This window comes from Engystomops pustulosus, chromosome 2 (genome assembly GCF_040894005.1).
Source record: "Engystomops pustulosus chromosome 2, aEngPut4.maternal, whole genome shotgun sequence".
Lineage (NCBI taxonomy): Eukaryota > Metazoa > Chordata > Amphibia > Anura > Leptodactylidae > Engystomops > Engystomops pustulosus.
In genome coordinates, this window is record NC_092412.1 from 133,585,582 (window position 1) to 133,602,612 (window position 17,031).

The 17,031-nt window shown below is 39.3% G+C and overlaps 1 protein-coding gene across 26 annotated transcripts in view; it reads right to left on the bottom strand.

Annotated features, from left to right (window-relative positions):
* Window positions 1-17,031, bottom strand: part of MACF1 (microtubule actin crosslinking factor 1) — a 209,448-nt gene that overhangs the window by 6,783 nt on the left and 185,634 nt on the right. For 12 of the 26 annotated variants that reach the window (XM_072136545.1, XM_072136525.1, XM_072136519.1 and 9 more), the window contains 24 exons: window positions 15,932-16,033; window positions 14,821-14,922; window positions 14,511-14,684; window positions 14,039-14,194; window positions 13,703-13,900; window positions 12,688-12,816; window positions 12,096-12,266; window positions 11,750-11,905; window positions 11,460-11,666; window positions 10,958-11,077; window positions 10,627-10,796; window positions 10,027-10,186; window positions 9,742-9,936; window positions 9,523-9,651; window positions 9,266-9,409; window positions 8,874-9,062; window positions 7,849-7,963; window positions 7,465-7,628; window positions 7,190-7,352; window positions 6,950-7,104; window positions 6,782-6,856; window positions 5,330-5,347; window positions 4,104-4,221; window positions 2,060-2,116 (listed from right to left, as the gene is read on the bottom strand). In XM_072136545.1, coding sequence (XP_071992646.1) covers window positions 2,060-2,116; window positions 4,104-4,221; window positions 5,330-5,347; window positions 6,782-6,856; window positions 6,950-7,104; window positions 7,190-7,352; window positions 7,465-7,628; window positions 7,849-7,963; window positions 8,874-9,062; window positions 9,266-9,409; window positions 9,523-9,651; window positions 9,742-9,936; window positions 10,027-10,186; window positions 10,627-10,796; window positions 10,958-11,077; window positions 11,460-11,666; window positions 11,750-11,905; window positions 12,096-12,266; window positions 12,688-12,816; window positions 13,703-13,900; window positions 14,039-14,194; window positions 14,511-14,684; window positions 14,821-14,922; window positions 15,932-16,033 — 3,367 coding nt within the window. The remainder of the gene's footprint in view (window positions 1-2,059; window positions 2,117-4,103; window positions 4,222-5,329; window positions 5,348-6,781; window positions 6,857-6,949; window positions 7,105-7,189; window positions 7,353-7,464; window positions 7,629-7,848; window positions 7,964-8,873; window positions 9,063-9,265; window positions 9,410-9,522; window positions 9,652-9,741; window positions 9,937-10,026; window positions 10,187-10,626; window positions 10,797-10,957; window positions 11,078-11,459; window positions 11,667-11,749; window positions 11,906-12,095; window positions 12,267-12,687; window positions 12,817-13,702; window positions 13,901-14,038; window positions 14,195-14,510; window positions 14,685-14,820; window positions 14,923-15,931; window positions 16,034-17,031) is intronic. The other 14 variants (XM_072136544.1, XM_072136543.1, XM_072136539.1 and 11 more) reach the window with 4 other exon arrangements.

Sequence of the window (17,031 nt, forward strand, 5' to 3'; positions counted from 1 at the left end):
TGGCTCCGATCGATGCTCCCCGTGACGTCATCGGGGAGCGGTGATCCGTTGCCATGACAGCCTCGGATCACACAAAGATCCGAGGCTATCATGTTTTAGGCCATCTATTACAATGTGCGATCTGCACATTGTAATAGATGGTGTGCAAAATCCCCATATACTGCCATATTGTAGTATGGCAGTATATGGTAGGATCAATCAGACAACCTAGGGTTAAAGTACCCTAGGGAGTCTGAAAAATAGTAAAAAATGAAAATAAAAAAAATAAAAAATTATATTAAAAAAACAAAAAAAAAATTCAAATCACCCCCCTTTCCCTAGAACTGATATAAATATAAATAAACAGTAAAAATCATAAACACATTAGGTATCGCCGTGTCAGAAAATGCCCTCTCTATCAAAATATAATAACTGTTTTTTACTGCGTTTTACCCTGTAACGGAAAATAGTGCCCAAAGTCGCAAATGGCATTTTTTTGCCATTTTGAAAAATATAAAAAAATTCAATAAAAAGTGATCAAAAGGTCGTACAATTCTAAAAATAAAAGCATTGAAAACGCCTCAGCTCCATACACCAAAGTATGAAAAAGTTATTAGCGCAAGAAAACGGCAAAATGAAGAATTTTTTTTTGTACAGGAGGTTTTAATTTTTATAAATGTATGAAAACATTATAAAACCTATACAAATTTGGTATCCACGTGATCGTATTGACCCAATGAATAAAGTAGACATGTCATTTGGGGAGCACAGTGAAAGACGTAAAATACAAGCCCCACAAGAAAACGGCGCAAGTGCGTTTTTTCACTGCATTCAGAATTTTTTTCCCGCTTCCCAGTATATGGCATAGACAATTAAAGGGGTTATCCGGGTTTAAAAATCTTTTTATGGCTGGGCTGGGGAGGGATAGTTAAACATAATAAACATGGACTTACCTCCTCCGGCACCGCCGATGTCCCGCGCCGCGGTCACTTCGATCCGTGCCCCTGTAAACAAACAGGGGCACGGAAGCCGCGCACAGGGAGTTGTGGACGGCTCCTCCCATCCGTCCCTATCTCTCAGCGTTGTAAGCGCTGGGAGATGGTGCGCATGGGAGCATCCGGCCGGCCGGAAGCTCCCTGTGCGCCGGTGTAATGAAACAAGCGCACGGAGAAGACGGGCCGCGGCGTGGGACATCGGCAGCACCTGAGGAGGTAAGTACATGTTTATTATGTTTAAATAGCCCTCCCCAGTCTGGCCATAAAAAAATGTTTAAACCCGGATAACCCCTTTAAAAGCCATCACCATGAAGTGCAATTTGTTACGCAGAAAACAAGCCATCTCACAGCTCTCTACATGGAAAAATAAAAAAGTTATAGATTCTTGAAGGTGGGGTGTGAAAAATAAAGACGCAAAAACGAAAAAGGGCCTGGTCCTTAAGGGGTTAAAATACATGCTTTCAGAACTATGTGACGGCATAACTTTGAACAATATCATTATTTACTTCCTCCTGCCTGTTTTCCAATCTCTCCAAAACCCATTTTCCCCTCCCGGTGCTGGGGCTGTATGAGGGCTCACAGTTTGAGCCCTCTTCATACAGATGTGGGGTTTGCTAGTATTAACTCTTCAGATGCTGAGGGAAAAGAACAAAGCAGAGGTGTTATTTGGAGCGCACAGTGAAAGTTGTCAAAACTGAGCCCACAAGAAAGTGACGCAAATGGTTTTTTTTCTTTTTTTGCAAATTTCACCACTTTTGCAATTTTTTCCTAGCTTCCCAGTACATGGCATGGAATAATAAATAACGCCACTGAGAAGTAAAATTTCTTACGCAGAAAACAAATGCTCACACAGCTCTGTACACAGAAAAATGAAAAAGTTATGGATTTTTGAAGATGGAGAGAGAAAAATGAACGCAAAAACGCTGCGTCCTTAAGGGGTTAAAGCTGACATAATCTCTTACATGAACCATAAAACCCAACCCTTAACGGAGATGTAGAAATATGTAGTTCTTTTCTTGTGTGTGACAATAGGCAAAACACTTTGCTTGATATAACAATAAGCACATCTACAAAAGAACAGTTACCCAAACCTATGGATGAGACGGAATCGGTTCTCTTTAATTTACCGCCTGGATGTTGAACTAAGAAGGATAAAGAGGTGCAGAGGGGAGAAATGGATATGATATAAGCCATGCAAAATGTACAGCCAATGACTAAATTCTCTATCAAGATATAGGATTGATTTGAGATGAACATGCACAATGCAGTCCCAACAATCATATCTTGAAGGAACATATATGTTATAAAAAGAAGCAGAGGCCACAAAATACCATACCCTAGGTTTGTCATAAACTACATATACTACCATAGATACAAAATAGATTCTCCAGCACCATACTGTGCTATGGTGGATGGAAGGAAATACCAGGTAGATTATTATTCTTTTATTACTATGCTGAGGCAGAGTTATCTTAAAGTCTTAAAATATGGAAAGTTAGACAGAATTTCTAACACAGCACCAGCTATATCAAAGTATATTACGGAAATTATAAATTTGGCGTAGTTTAACAATGTCTAGTCTAACGCTCACCTCCTATTAGTTTACTTAGCTTAATGTGCCAAAATGTGCTACAGAATCTACATTTTGGCACATACCCCTTTTCTAGCTAGCCTTTTGTTATACTTGTAATAAAAGTGTCTAAAATCCTTGATAATGTGGCACGAAGGGAGTTTAAGGAAAATTATGTTATAAACTGATAAATAAATGCTTTTAGTAAAGGCAAGCAGCTGCTGGCATGCAAAGTCAGTTTATTTTCTTCTATTAAAGGTGTGTACTATATATTCATGACGCATGAATGTTTACACAGAATGGCGAGTGTTCACAGTCACTCTATATAAGGTGTATACAGTATACCTCCACTGTATAAAAGAATCTGCCAAATGTTGTTGCTTTTTCTTGCATTTCACCACATTTATTCAAATAAAGAGTGAACAAAAGCTCATACAGTCCCCAAAATAGTATGGATTAAAAAAATGCCAGCTCATCCTGCAAAAAATATCATCTCACATAGCTACCACTGAAGTGTAAAATATGCTTTTGTGGTCAAGAAATTGGATTAGAGAAATTATTTCTTTGAAAGTTATAATTTCTGTTATAACATAAAAAGCTTACTGCATATACTCGAATTTAAGCCGAGTTTTTCTGCATAAAAATTGAGAGACTTATACTCAACGTAAACTCGAGTCTATAAAAAAATTAACACTGTATTCATCTTTCCGACGCCCCCCACACAGGTCCTCTTCTTGCTTCGGGTGCTCCGGCTCAGTCTTCGGGTCCCTATGAGATGCTGGTCAGCAAGCGGCTGACGTAATCGTGTATGGGAGGAGCACCCGAAGCAAAAAGAAGACCCGTGGGGGTGTCAGAAAGGCGAGTATATAGTGTTTATTTTTTCTTATAGGCTTGGCATGCTCGGGCAGGGTCTGGCCTGGCTAACTACTGTATACTGGGGAGGGTGCGTGTGTGGGCTGGCAGGATTTACTGGGGGCAGGGGTTGCTGGCCTATATACTGGGGGGGGGGGGGGGACAAGGGCTGGCAGGCTGTATACTTGGGGGCGGCGGCTATAGCTTTTCCCAGTTTGTGTTAAAATGAGGTACCTTGGCTTATATTATACTTGAGTATATACGGTATATAAATTTGATAACTCCATCATAATGGATAAACAGCCACAAAGGCACAACAGGGGAGGCAGCTGATGAACATCATCACATTCCAATGTTAAAATACCATGACCAAAAAAAAATTCTACATCTACCACAAGGATGATGGATTTTATTTCAGCTTCTCATGCCCATTTGCATATTTGTTAAAGCTTTTATTTTTGTTAGAACATAAGCACAAGAAACTAAAATAAGATCAGATCCTGCAGAGGGGGCACATGCCTGCATGTAAGTGTGCTTCATCCTGGTGGTAGTAGATTTTCTCTAAGCTTTAAATTGTCTAAGAAAAGTCACACCCTAATTGATAAAATATAAAGATCAAAAAAATTAATGATTTAATTTCTAATAAAAATAATAAAAGGATTATTGAATAAATACAGTGTTCTATTATGAACAGAAATAATTCTTACCTCGGCAAGGATCATTTTTCACCAAAAATTCATCTAGAGCCATCCAGCCTCCTCCAACGCGGACCATCACCGTGCTGCGCAGTATACGTACTAAGCGCAACTGCTGAGAGTCTCCAAACTGCGAAAACCAAACTACTGATTAGCTGGACAGCTCTTAAAATCTCGAGATATACGTGTCAAGTCAGCCATATACCAGTGCTGACATATAACTACATAGATTGATGGAATAACATGAATCTATGTGCGTATAGACACATACTAACAGTGAAGGAATCTTACGGCAGATCAGAAACTTTATAATCCAGAAAATTCAGGCTAAGATGACAAGAAGCTAGTTATTCCCCCTTGATCTACTAGGGTGTGAATAGGAGGTATCCACAGCCACAATTCATTGATTTCTATGATTAGTTATGGAAATGAGGTTAGTTATCCCAAACACACATGGTCCTGAAAAGTAATTCAGTCATATTACGGAAAGTGAAACCCGATTACATGCGTTTGCAACTGTCTGGCTGATGGGCTTCTGTAAGATATGTCCCAGTGCTTTATTTTTTATAAAGGATTTTTCCTAAAGAATTATTACAGTGTTATCAGCTATTTGCACAAAATAGTTCCCAAAAACAGAGCTCTACAGGACATCTCACAAGAAGTTTCCAGTCACCTTTAGCTGCGAGAAATCTCATGAATTTCATGTAAATCTATAAACACCTTAAGAATGAATAAAGCTGTTGAGTATGACATACAGACCTAGCCCTCCACGTGCACATTAAGCACTGTGGGTTTATTTTCCACTGCATCGAACCCAGATTGCTTTGATTCAGTTCTAATCTCACACATTGATTTTTCACTACAAATATGTATTAGAAAGTAATTGGTATCACATTGTTTTCTCTTATGGTACTTTATTACAACTGTGACATGTCCAAACTATCCAGCTCAGATTGGTCAACACTAGCTGTTTGTCAAAGGGAGCAGCAGGTTGTTGATGCAGTGGAAAAGGAATTAGATGGCAACCAATCTGAGTCGAACTGTTCCTAAGCGAACCAAGCCCAACTGGTACTATACAATGAAAAAGAGGCATTTGTGTGAAAAGCAGGTCTGAACACATTTACTAAACAGCTTGGATCTATCAGTGCTTGTCAGAAGATTATCAGAGAAAAATCAATTTAGTATAGAAGCATGTGATTATTTGGGCAGAAAAGCAGCAGCATCAGAATGCACTGTACCTGGTTCCCTAGGAAGAACTACATGAGAAAGCACAAGGAGAAAGAAAGAAAACTCTTTAGTGAAACACAATTGGCAATGACACTTCATTGTATATTAGTGTTAAGAACATAACTATAAAGGGGAAATATCCCCGTTTAAGACTTTTCCTACAAAAAGATTGTTCCAATATTATATGTATCTATGTATGCATAATATGTGTGATGTGCCCACACGCCCAAAAAGAGAGGTGCATTCTCTAACAGCAAAGAAAAGGACACTAATAGGCACTATATCAGTGATGGCTAACCTATGACACGCGTGTCACGTAGCCATTTTTACTGACACGCGGCTGCCTGAGAGTTAATTTTCATCCTACATGACCAGGTGCAGTAGCCGGGAGGCTGAGAGATTGCACTGAGCTTCCAGCACCCCCCTCCTCCTCGGGCCGACCTCTCCCCATGTGTGAGCTGTGCCTAGTGTCTCCAGTCAGCACAGGTATCAGCATGGGGCACAGCAGGAGAGGTGACCCGGCCATACACCCAGGAGGCTCCTCTGCAGCTCCTGATAGTTGTGGTGGGGGGAGGATGGCAGCAAGTCAGAGGTCACATCGCTGCTGCCTTGTGTGATGTCCCAGCAGCTGCCACCTCTACACTGACCATCTCCACAGCAGGGGCAAGGGAGGACAACCACTCTCATCATATAGTAAGTAAGGTCAGTGCACTGTATGATAGAAGACAGTCATCAGGGCTTGTGTGTCAGTTTTGTGACGTACAAGCCCTGAAATAATCGCAACGCCTTGCAAATCGCCAGACATTGCGATTATTTTGCTCCTCACACCTTCTCCTTGCCAAGAGGGCATAAGGGAGATGCAGACAGCGGCACCTGCGCCCTTGCTATAACCTGTGAAGTTTCATGACTGAAAGTTCACAGGTTACTAAGCATTTCCACACTTGTCTGATTGTAATCGATCTATTACAATGTGTGATTTGCACATAGTAATAGATGATTGGGAAAATCCCCATATACTGCCATACTGTAGAATGGCAGTACATGGTAGGATCAATCAGACAACCTACAGTTTAAGTACCCTAGAAGTTAAATAGTATACAGATTTATTATTTAAACGATAAATATCACAAAATTATATTTTTTTGTCATGGTGACACACCACCCGAGTTATGCTCGGTTTTTTGGCAAATTTTGACACACCAAGCTCAAAAGGTTGCCCATCACTGCACTATATCATATAAAAAAACATCATTTGTTGTTGTTTTAACAGGGAAATGTAATATTTAAGGATGGTACAACCACAAACAAATGGTAATGTATCCTCCATTTAAATCCCTTGCTTTTAGCATGAAAGATATACATTATTGTGGCACTTTAGTATACACACATTTCAGCACTTTCACCTATAAACATATGTCCTGCTACACACAGATAACATGCCAAGAAAACAAAATTGTGCTCACCCTGTATTTATTCTCCCCAATCTGTTCTACTTGGAATCTCTTTGCACATTTACATTGTGCCACCTGCCTGGTGACCTTTAAAGAAATTAATCACAAAAAATAATTACTTTCATATAAAAAGGTACTAGAAAGTGAAGATATGCACATCAACATGAAAAATTAATTTACCTCATCCTCAATCTTATCTGCATCTGTAGTTGGTCGATAAGCATCTTTATTTGGATGAAGGGCAGCTACAAACTCATAATAATCGATATATCCATCACCATCCTGGTCAAAGATATCGGCTACAGCTGTCATTTCAAGTTTTGTGGTTGGAAATTCTACAGAAGACCGAATTAGTTAGCAACTGAATTAAGAAGATGGAGTTCACCATCACATACAAGTCCCTACAAGTAATCTACTTACTGGAAGCCAATATTCCGTCAATAAATTCCTGTCTGGTAATTTTCCCATCCTGGTCTTTGTCTATCCTGCGGAAGAAATCCATAACTCGAGATTTCTTGTGATTCATCCACCGCATATATTTCTTCCTCCAGATGTCAAAGTCAAAGTTGGCAAACTCTTTTAACTAAAAAATGTTTTAATATAGAATAATATTTGTAAAATGCACAATTGCAAACCAAAAGATGTGGTTATAAGGCAAATATGCAGGTAAAATCACATAGAAGAATATTTGTTACCTCTTCTAATCTGTCAAGGGCATCATTGAGCTTCCGCTGTCTCTCTAATGCCAATAACCACACTTGTTGCCAACGAGCAGAGAGCTGATTGACCCTTGGGTTTTTGGTCTCGGACTGTGAGGGCACCTGAAACACCGGTGGGGTGGACTGTACTGGAGGCTTCCCTGCAAAAAGAAGCAATTTCATATATATTACAAAACCACCAAAATGTCAAAATCTTAACGATATCAACTAGCAATAATGAAATATAAGCCTAATAACTGACTGTATTTCTTTTTTAGGCAAAACCATTCTGCACAGTCAAGATATATATATATATGGATCTGTATATTTATGTGAAACTTGTAACAGCATGAATTGAGAAATTGGTAATGCCCCACTCACTGTTTCGGGTCTTGTCATTGAATGAAGCATGGTTAGATTCTGTAGTTTTCCGCTTATATGTCTTTGTCACTCTGTCCACATCCGGTTGTTTCTGAGTCATCTCCTCCATAAACACCTTTAAAATAAATAAGCATACAAGTCTTGTCACATGCCATTTGCATCCTTTTTTTTTTTTAACTTATTTTCAATTTTAAGACAAACAACAAAAGTGATTCTATTGCAAGTTAGAGACAAGTATGGCTCGTACGCCAGCTCCACTATGTCCCATGAATAAGGAAATCCTATTCAAACATTTGCGGCATATTTCTGAGGTCAAGTAGAATAGAGAACAAGAAAAAGGGGGCAAAACAAATCTGTTGCTCTCCTAATACGTCAGTCAATCTACAGTGTGCCCAGTGCTCCTCTTCAGTCTCTCCAACAGGTACTATGCTTTAAGTGTGAACAGTGCAATGTCTCTTTAGTCTCTATAGACCACCCACTAACAGTCTATTGTCTCTTGCTATAAACACCCAATGGGTCCAACAATTCTCTCCCAATAGCAATGAGCATGGGAACAATCCAAAGAACTGTGAAAATGATTAGTACGTGCACAGCATGGATGCTATCAAGTCTGCATGGCGCTTAAATTATCCTTTGTGAGATTTCCTGATAACCAGCTGGGACTTCTCCTTCAGGAACAATTACTTAGTTTTAAAGAGAGCTGTGGAAAATGGGTATAACCTTGGAACAATTTATTTTTTTATACATTGATCATCAACCTTGCCAGCCCGGCAGGATCTTGTCATGTGGTCAATATAATTGTATAATTTATTTTTATATATTTCTAAATACAATTGAATCTTCGTATACGACTCTCTTTCTCTCATTCTAGAGACTTATCAACAGGATTGTAAAGTGTAAGCAGCATAAAAAAAATCATTCTGAATGAACAGACTGGAATGTCATCTGGCCAATATGCATAATAATATAATTTTTATGCAAGTCCAATAACCCAAATGGTGATACATAAACACTGTGCATCTTACCTGGTGCTCAGAGATAAGTGCTTTCACTTGTTCAATGTTTTGAGGCATGGGATCTTGATCCCTTTGGATGAGTGTAGTTTCGGCCCACTGGATCCAAGTTAATAACTCATCTAGTAGGTCAGAATTTGCAATAAGTTCGGCAAGTGCGGCTTGCAACCTCTGTTGGTGCTGATTTCCCCATGTCAAAACCTTTAACAATAAAATATTATATTGTAAATTAAGTCATGTAAAGATTATTTAATGCATCAAAATGTCACTAAGTTACCACCAGAAACATTTTCATAATATTCATAAACTGTGTCTAGTGACACACAAAAAAGGATATTTCCTGTCCCTCCAATGTTTTTTCTAAGGTATGTATTGCAAACCACGAATTTGTGAACAAAACATACCTCCTCGAATCGTGCTCGTATGATAGTAATCCAGTGCTTGACTGTTGTGATACAGTCTGGGTGGCATACTGTTAAAATCCTTTCTCCCATACTGACAGCTGTATTCACATCTATCTGCTTCTCTTCTACTTTATTCATGAATTCCTAGAGAAATAAATAAAAAACTGTATTAAGCAAGCAACCAGCCTAGAGCAAGTACTGTATTTTCTTACAGTACAAGCAATGAAAAAAAAAGCCTTTGATCAAACACTAATCACCTTATGAACAGTAATGAGAGACTGCAAGGCTTCGGCATCATCAGGAAGAGCACCCCGAAAACGCAAAGTCTGTTCTGCCTCTGACAGCCACTCCAGGAGCATGTGGACAGTACTACGGAACTCCTCAGCCTAAATAGAATATATCAATTAACATTCTACTACCATAGTATACTATGGTAAGATTTTGTTTTGTTCTTATACAATTATAAAAATATTTACCTGTTTCAGAGCTTGTTCCAGGCGGGTCTGTTTAGACACAGACAGTTTGCAGACAGTGTCCCAACGTGTGCTAAGTTCCTGGAGTTGAACTTTCACCCAAGTTGTATCTTCTCTACAACTGTCGAGCAGTTCCCTTGCAGAACGTTTTAGAGCTTGAACACTACTGGTCCGCTTTCCAAGCTCTTTCTGGAAAACCTTTATATAAAAACGAAAAATGTAAATAATAAAAAGAGCGCAATGGAAATCAAAATGTTTTTATGTATAATATTTGTCATAAAAGCTTACTTTATGGGCATCCATCAAATTCATTACAAGGTCCAAATCTCCATGCACAGGCTGATCTTCTGCCAACTGAGGTTCCACCTTGTATAGCCAATCTACCAGTGCTTGCAATGCATCCATAAACTGGCCAGAGAAGAGCAAAGCCTCCTCCAGCTTATGCTGTCTGAAAAGAAAAATAGAAGTATTAAAATGTTAATATGTTCAAATTATGAGGGATAACGTTCACTCTTTAATAAACTTTTACTTATATATATATATATATGATTCAAAGTCCGTCCATAGCCTCCATCTGCTTTTCTAGTTCAGAGGCAATTGAGAATGGCGGTAGTTTCTCAAAAAAAAAAAAAAAAATGCAGCCATCTCCCACCTCTGTCAGCAGGAGGAGGAGCAAGAATCTGCAGCACCATTAATGTGTGGCTGCGTGTGCTCAAAGAGTCTCAAGTCAAGACACAACGCAGCAAAAGCAGAATGTAGAATAAATGTTTGAACAAATAATGTATGAACAAATTATAGAGGTGACCATCTCAAACAAACAGGTAGTATACAACATTAGTAATGGCAGCTGAGCAACCAAAATAATAATATTAAAATTTGCTAAATTACCTTTCAACTGATTTGCCACACACTGTGTCCCATTTATCCCTTACTTCTCCAAGAAGATGGTCTAGTTTCTGTACATCATCACTTAGTGAGGCCTTTTCTTTTAACGCGCGTCCAGTCCTAACAGTTGTGTCATACACTGGCTGCTTACTGCCTAATGTTTTTTGGAATTCCTATTTTAAAAAAAGGATGGACAATCCACAAATTCAAACAATTCAGATGCAAATGCCAAACTTAGTCCACAAAGAAGAACACATAACCAGGATAGGTAATAACAGTAACATGAATCTGATATAACATGAAGGTGTGTGAAACAGATCTGAGACAAGCTAACCTTGTGCTTAGAAAGCTGTAATTTGATCTTGTCTGGATCATTGGAGATTTCCAGCTCAGAATCCAGATGATTCTCTGCTTCCTCCAACCAATCCACCAATTTTTTCCAGGCTTCATGAAACTAAAACACAAAATAGAGAAATGTCCACTACTAACAGACAGAAGGTGTGCACAATGAGTTGATGTTGTGTTATGTTTAATTCCATTTGTAGTCTATGGCCAAGTGGACTACTCTTCATGGATTCAATTGACCAACTAATGCGAATGGGCCCACTTGACTTTTTCCTGATGGTAGATTATGGTGAAATGACCAGATTAGCCAGTTGGATTTGTGCTACCTAATCCTTTTGTTTTCCAGACCAGGATGTTGAATATGTGTAACCATCTGAAGCTAAACAATATATGTATATATAAAGGATCGATTGCCTTTTTAAAGTTTCCAAAGCCTTTTTTTAGCACAAATTGAGCCACATTTCTAGCATATGCATCTTTCCCATACAAACCTGTTTTGCTCTTTTCCGTGCATCGTCCAAGTAGCGCCCTCTCTCCACCGATCTTTGAACCACCTTTTCCCATCTAGACTGGACACTAAGCAGAAGATTCTTTATCAGGACAACATCCTGCTTCTGACTAAGAAACTTTAGTTGGTTACCAGTTTTGTCCAACTCAATAATGTGCTCCCGATGTACATTAACCTCATTTACAAAGACCTAAACAGAAACAAAAAGAAATGTCATCTAAAAGCTGTGATAGATAAAGAAAAATGAATAACTGAATATTTTCAGGAAATAACCTTATGCTCATCAATTTGAAAAAGAACAGTGTCCAAAATGAGACTAGGAGGAGGTGCAATGTTCAGGCTCTGCTCAGCTTGGGTCAGCCAGTTGATGAAGTCTTGCAATGAGTTCTGAAAGTCTGTGGCTAGGCCGAGAGCTTCTTCCAATCTTGCCTGTTGGTAGAAAAATTCCCCAAATCAACACTACAAATCATAAATGTTCTCTATAAAACAAATGACATGGTAAAATACAGTATATTTGCAAAAAGGTATATGAATTACAATATCCCATTAGTGCAGTCATGAAACCAAAAATATGACAGAAAACCAAAGCGTTGTCCAGTCAGATGCATAGAACACTTACCTTTCTCTCTTCTACTTTATTATTAATATTTTGCCATTTTCTCTTCAGAAGAGCCACATTCTGCTCTGTGACCGAGCCTACAGAATCATCTCGGCTCAAAAGCATCAGCTGTCCCTTGTCCAGAAGTTGTTTAAATAGCTCTTCATTTGCTTTCACTTCAGCATAGAGTTCCTTCAAAAATACAGAAGATGTGTTAACATATATGTTCACTCTTTATGGAAACATAACGGAAATTTCACACCATAAATATGTATTCCCATAATGAAAGTTTATGGCATAACAACAGAATGTCATAAATTCTCAAAAGATACAGGTTCTACCTCTATAACCTCCTGCCCAACACCCCTTCCCTTTTCCAAAAAGTCACAATTTGTTCACAGTCTTTATGTTCAATGACAATCATAATAATATATAAGCTACCAGTTATAAATTTTGTGCACATACACTAAAACATTCTTATTAACACTAACTGCTAAGTAATTGGTTATTAAGTAAATGACTTAGCGCTTCCATAATAATTTGTGTATTCTCCCAGGATACCCCTCCCTCTGCTATGATCACTTAAACTGGAGACAACAGAATAATTTCTTACCATATGAGCCTGCAGCTGTTCCCGTGCGGTCTCTGGAAGTCCCCCAGTGGGTTTTGCAACGGAAAGTTGGCTTTCTATTCTGCTCTGCCACTGGATGAAATCTTCTATCTCACCAGTGTAACCTTGAGCCTACAATGCAAGACAAAATTTGTAATGCACAATAAAAACATTACAGTCCCCGTAACAATTATGACCGGTGTGCCTTTACAATGTGTTGAAAAACTCATGAAAACATCCCACGGTCTCATGCACACAACCATAATTGTGACCAGATCATGGCCACAATAGAGGTCTATGGTACCTGGTCACGGTGCGGTTAGCATACTGGGGCCCATATTTATTAACTGGCCTGCACCAGGTTTTTTTTTTTTTAATAAAGACACTTTGCACATAAATACATGTGAATACTGGTTGCACGTATATTAATGTTACGTTTCTGATAGTATTGTGTTGTGTTGTGGCTGCAACACAATTCCCTGAAACTTAATCGGGATTCTGGTGCGGATTTGAACTGCGCACCACATTTATGTCGACAAGTACGACAGAAATCTGGCACACCCCCTTAAATTGAGTGCACCAGAAAAAAAACTGTTGCACTCAGTTTATGCATTGTGATTGCATGCAGAGAAGCACCACATTCAAGGTCCCGTCTTCATGAATGTGGAGTGCAGTTTGCCTCATTAATAATAAATGTGGGCCTGTGTCTCACAGCAACGTGACAGGTCCTATCTTTTGCCGGATTTGCGGTCACCGAGCTCCTATGAAAAGGTGTGGGGTGAGGAGAGCTAACCTCCGCCCAACCGCCCACCTGCTGAGAGTGGCTAGAAGATCTCAGGAAGGAAAATATCCAGTTATCACACGTCAATGTCACGTAAAGTTTATGACTATGTGGCCACATACCTTCTTTCTTTCCCTCTATAAGTATTGCTTCAAACTTTGTAGTCTAGTCCCCCCTCACCAGGGTGTTAAGCCACTATCGACCACTGGTAAAAACCTAAAAGTTGATACTACAAACCTGTTGAAGAGCAAAATCCAACTGCTGCTCTCTCTCCTCAGTTTTCTGTAGTACAGACTCCCACAACTGGTTCAGCATCTGTAGGCGCATTTTTAGGCTGTTGGCATCATCTCCAGCACTGGACTCGAGCAGCTCATTCCCAGCCTTGATGACAGTCTGCACTGTGCTCTCGTGAGCCAGAACATCATTCTTCAGTACCTACAAGAATAATAAGAAGGAACTCTTTAATATTATGTAATGTGACTACAATGTAAGACATATTTTCGTAAAAACATAAATCCACAAAGCATCATTATGGAGATCAACCACAACTGTATACAAAGCTTCATTACTTACATGATGCTTGGCAAGTTCAATCTCAATGACCTTAGGATCTCCACTGATGGGCTTCTGAGCATCCAGCAATTCATCTGTGTGTGTCAGCCATGACATAACTTCTGCTAGAGCATGCTGAAATTGCCCAAGAGCCAGCAAGGCAGCTTCCAGTTTGTGCTACAGACAACAGATACAAACAAAATGAAGGGTGGGCATGTACTTCCAAGAAGACCATATCAGAAAGGGGCCTAATGCTTAACTGCTTCCCAATTTTACCTCACACGGTCATAAAGGCAAACTGAATTCACCATTAGCAGGGGCTTAACCCCAAGTAAGTTCAATGACACAAGATAAATCTAAATGCAGTAAGCCACCTCCAGTAAAGTATTGCTCCTAAATATTCTGAATCACAACAAGATTAGCTTTAACAGTTTACAATGCAGAAGTCTTAGTAGTTTCTGCTATGTATTGTCTAGGAAGACACATTCCACACCTGTCTGTGTGTAATTTTCTCTCCAAGATTCTCCCATAAATGTTTCAGTTCAGTGAGCGGTCCCTGAATGATGTCTCGATCTGTGTCATCAATAGCTTTCTTTAACATCAGTTCTCCTTGGTGATTTAATTTCTCCATTTCAATTTGCTGCTGGTAAACCTCCACTTTAAACTCCTAGTTCCAAAGGAAATGAATAATTAATTTATACCGAAGCAACAACATTGGATATATTCTGATATACTCAATAGATGGATTTTTTAAACCATTAGACCAAAATAATGTATTTCATATTTTAAGGAGTTATATTTACCTTCATTTCATTGATCTGCTCCTTTACTGTATTGATATCTGTTCCAACAGGTGGCATGTCACAAAGTTTAATGACCGTATTATCCAACCAGTCAAACATTGCCTAAAATAAAAATCAGTTACTTTAAACTACTGGTTATTTAGTTATAGACCAATTGTACGCAATATGGATGTGCAACATATTAGCTTTGTAAAAATCCATCCACAGGCTGTGTAAAAAGAACCTGCAGAAAATTATTTCCGCTACGTATTTACAGATCACGTTAATTTATTGCCAGTTTCTGATGTGGAATTCAAACTGCTGTGCAAGGGATCAGCTCCAACCCACTACATACTTCAATAAGTTTTGCTGTGTGTCAAAGTATATTGTTTCACCATGCATTTCATTGGATCTATAGATTAACTGTAAATGTAGGCAATTTGCAAGGTTATTGCACAATAGAGGCTTAAAACATTAGAACATTTGCTGTCCCAGTGGTTACCCTATAGCAGTTATGGCGAACCTTTTAAGGGCTGGGTGCCCAAACTAAAACCAAAACCCACTTATTTACCATCAAGTGCCAACTTGACAATTTAAACAGTAACTTATTGCTCCATGTTCTTCCACAACAATCAATCCTACTGGCCCCCTGAGTACATCAAGATAGTTGAAAGCAGGAGGGCAAATTCAGACATCATTATAGCTTCTCTCCAGGGTCTCTCTGTACTGGAAGAATCATGTGGCCATCAAAAGATAATCTGGCCCTGTTCACACCTTCTCACTGTTTCTGCAGTTCTAATCAGTCAAGGATGTGTCATCTTAAAAGAGCATTGAGAGCAGCCGGAAGATTCCCGTGCTGTCTGCTAAACTCTGTCCTGGGGCAACAGCGTGGGTGCCCACAGAAAGGGCTCAGAGTGCCACCTCTGGCACCCGTGCCATAGGTTCGCCATCACTGCCCTATAGAGAGGTCAAAGCACAGTGTGCTTGTGTAACAAGTCACCCACACGGAGTCTAGTACTTTTCCTGGTGTCAAAGCATTTGCATAGAATGCTGCAGTAATAATAAATCTAACCAAATATTTCTGTCTACTTCATTTTTAACTAGCTTAGCATCACCTATTATAGGAATCTACCTGCAAGGTGTCTTGATATTGCACAGAATGGGACATTGCATCTCTCAGTTTCTCCAACCGTTCTGTCCAAGTTTTCTTCAGATTTTCCCACGCTACGTTCATCTAACCAAGGAAGAGAATGTTAAAATCAGTGGAAAATAAGAATGGCAAATTCAAAAAGTGTGCACTTTAACCCCTCAAGTAGGCAGTCATTTTTTGTAAATTTCATTTTATCTACAACCTTTTCATTTTATCATGTACAGAGCTGCATGAGGGCTTATTTTCTGCGTAACAAATTGTACTTTTTAGTGATGGTATTTATTATGCCATGCGGTGTACTGGGAAGCAGGAAAATTTCCAAATGCAGTGAAAATGGTAAAATAACACAAATTATATGATTATTCTTTAGCTCGGTACGATTACAGGGACACCAAATTTATATAGGTTTTAAGGTGTTTTAATATATTTTAAAATATTAAAACCTTGTACAGACGGTCCCCTACTTAAGAACACCCGATTTACAGAAGACCCCTAGTTACAGACGGACCCCTTTGCCCTCTGTGACGCTCTCTGTGAAGCTCTCTGAATGCTTTACTATAGTGCTAGGCTGAAGTGATCAGCCGTAAAGTGCCTGTAATGAAGCTTTATTGATAATCCTGGGTCCCATTACAGCAAAAAATTTTGAAACTCCAATTGTCACTGGGGCAAAAAAAAATTGTCTGGATCTACAATTATTAAAGGGAACCTACCACCACAAATCTACCTATAAAGGTAGATCCGGTGGTAGGTGGATCAATGGGACGTGAGGATAGCCCTTTTAAGGGCTAATCCTCACGTCCCCACATTTTTTTGATAACTTTTATTACATATATATTCAAATTTCCTTATGCGGCTACTGGGGCGTGGAGTAGCCGCATCTGAGGTTACACGAGGCGGCTACTCCATGCCCCGGTAGCCTCTTTACCCCTCCTACTCACCCATCTTCAGCGCGCAGCTCCACGTAGCCCTCGCCCTCGTTTGATAAAAGTTATCAAAAAAGTGTGGGGACGTGAGGATTAGCCCTTAAAAGGGCTATCCTCACGTCCCATTGATCCACCTACCACCCAATCTACCTTTATAGA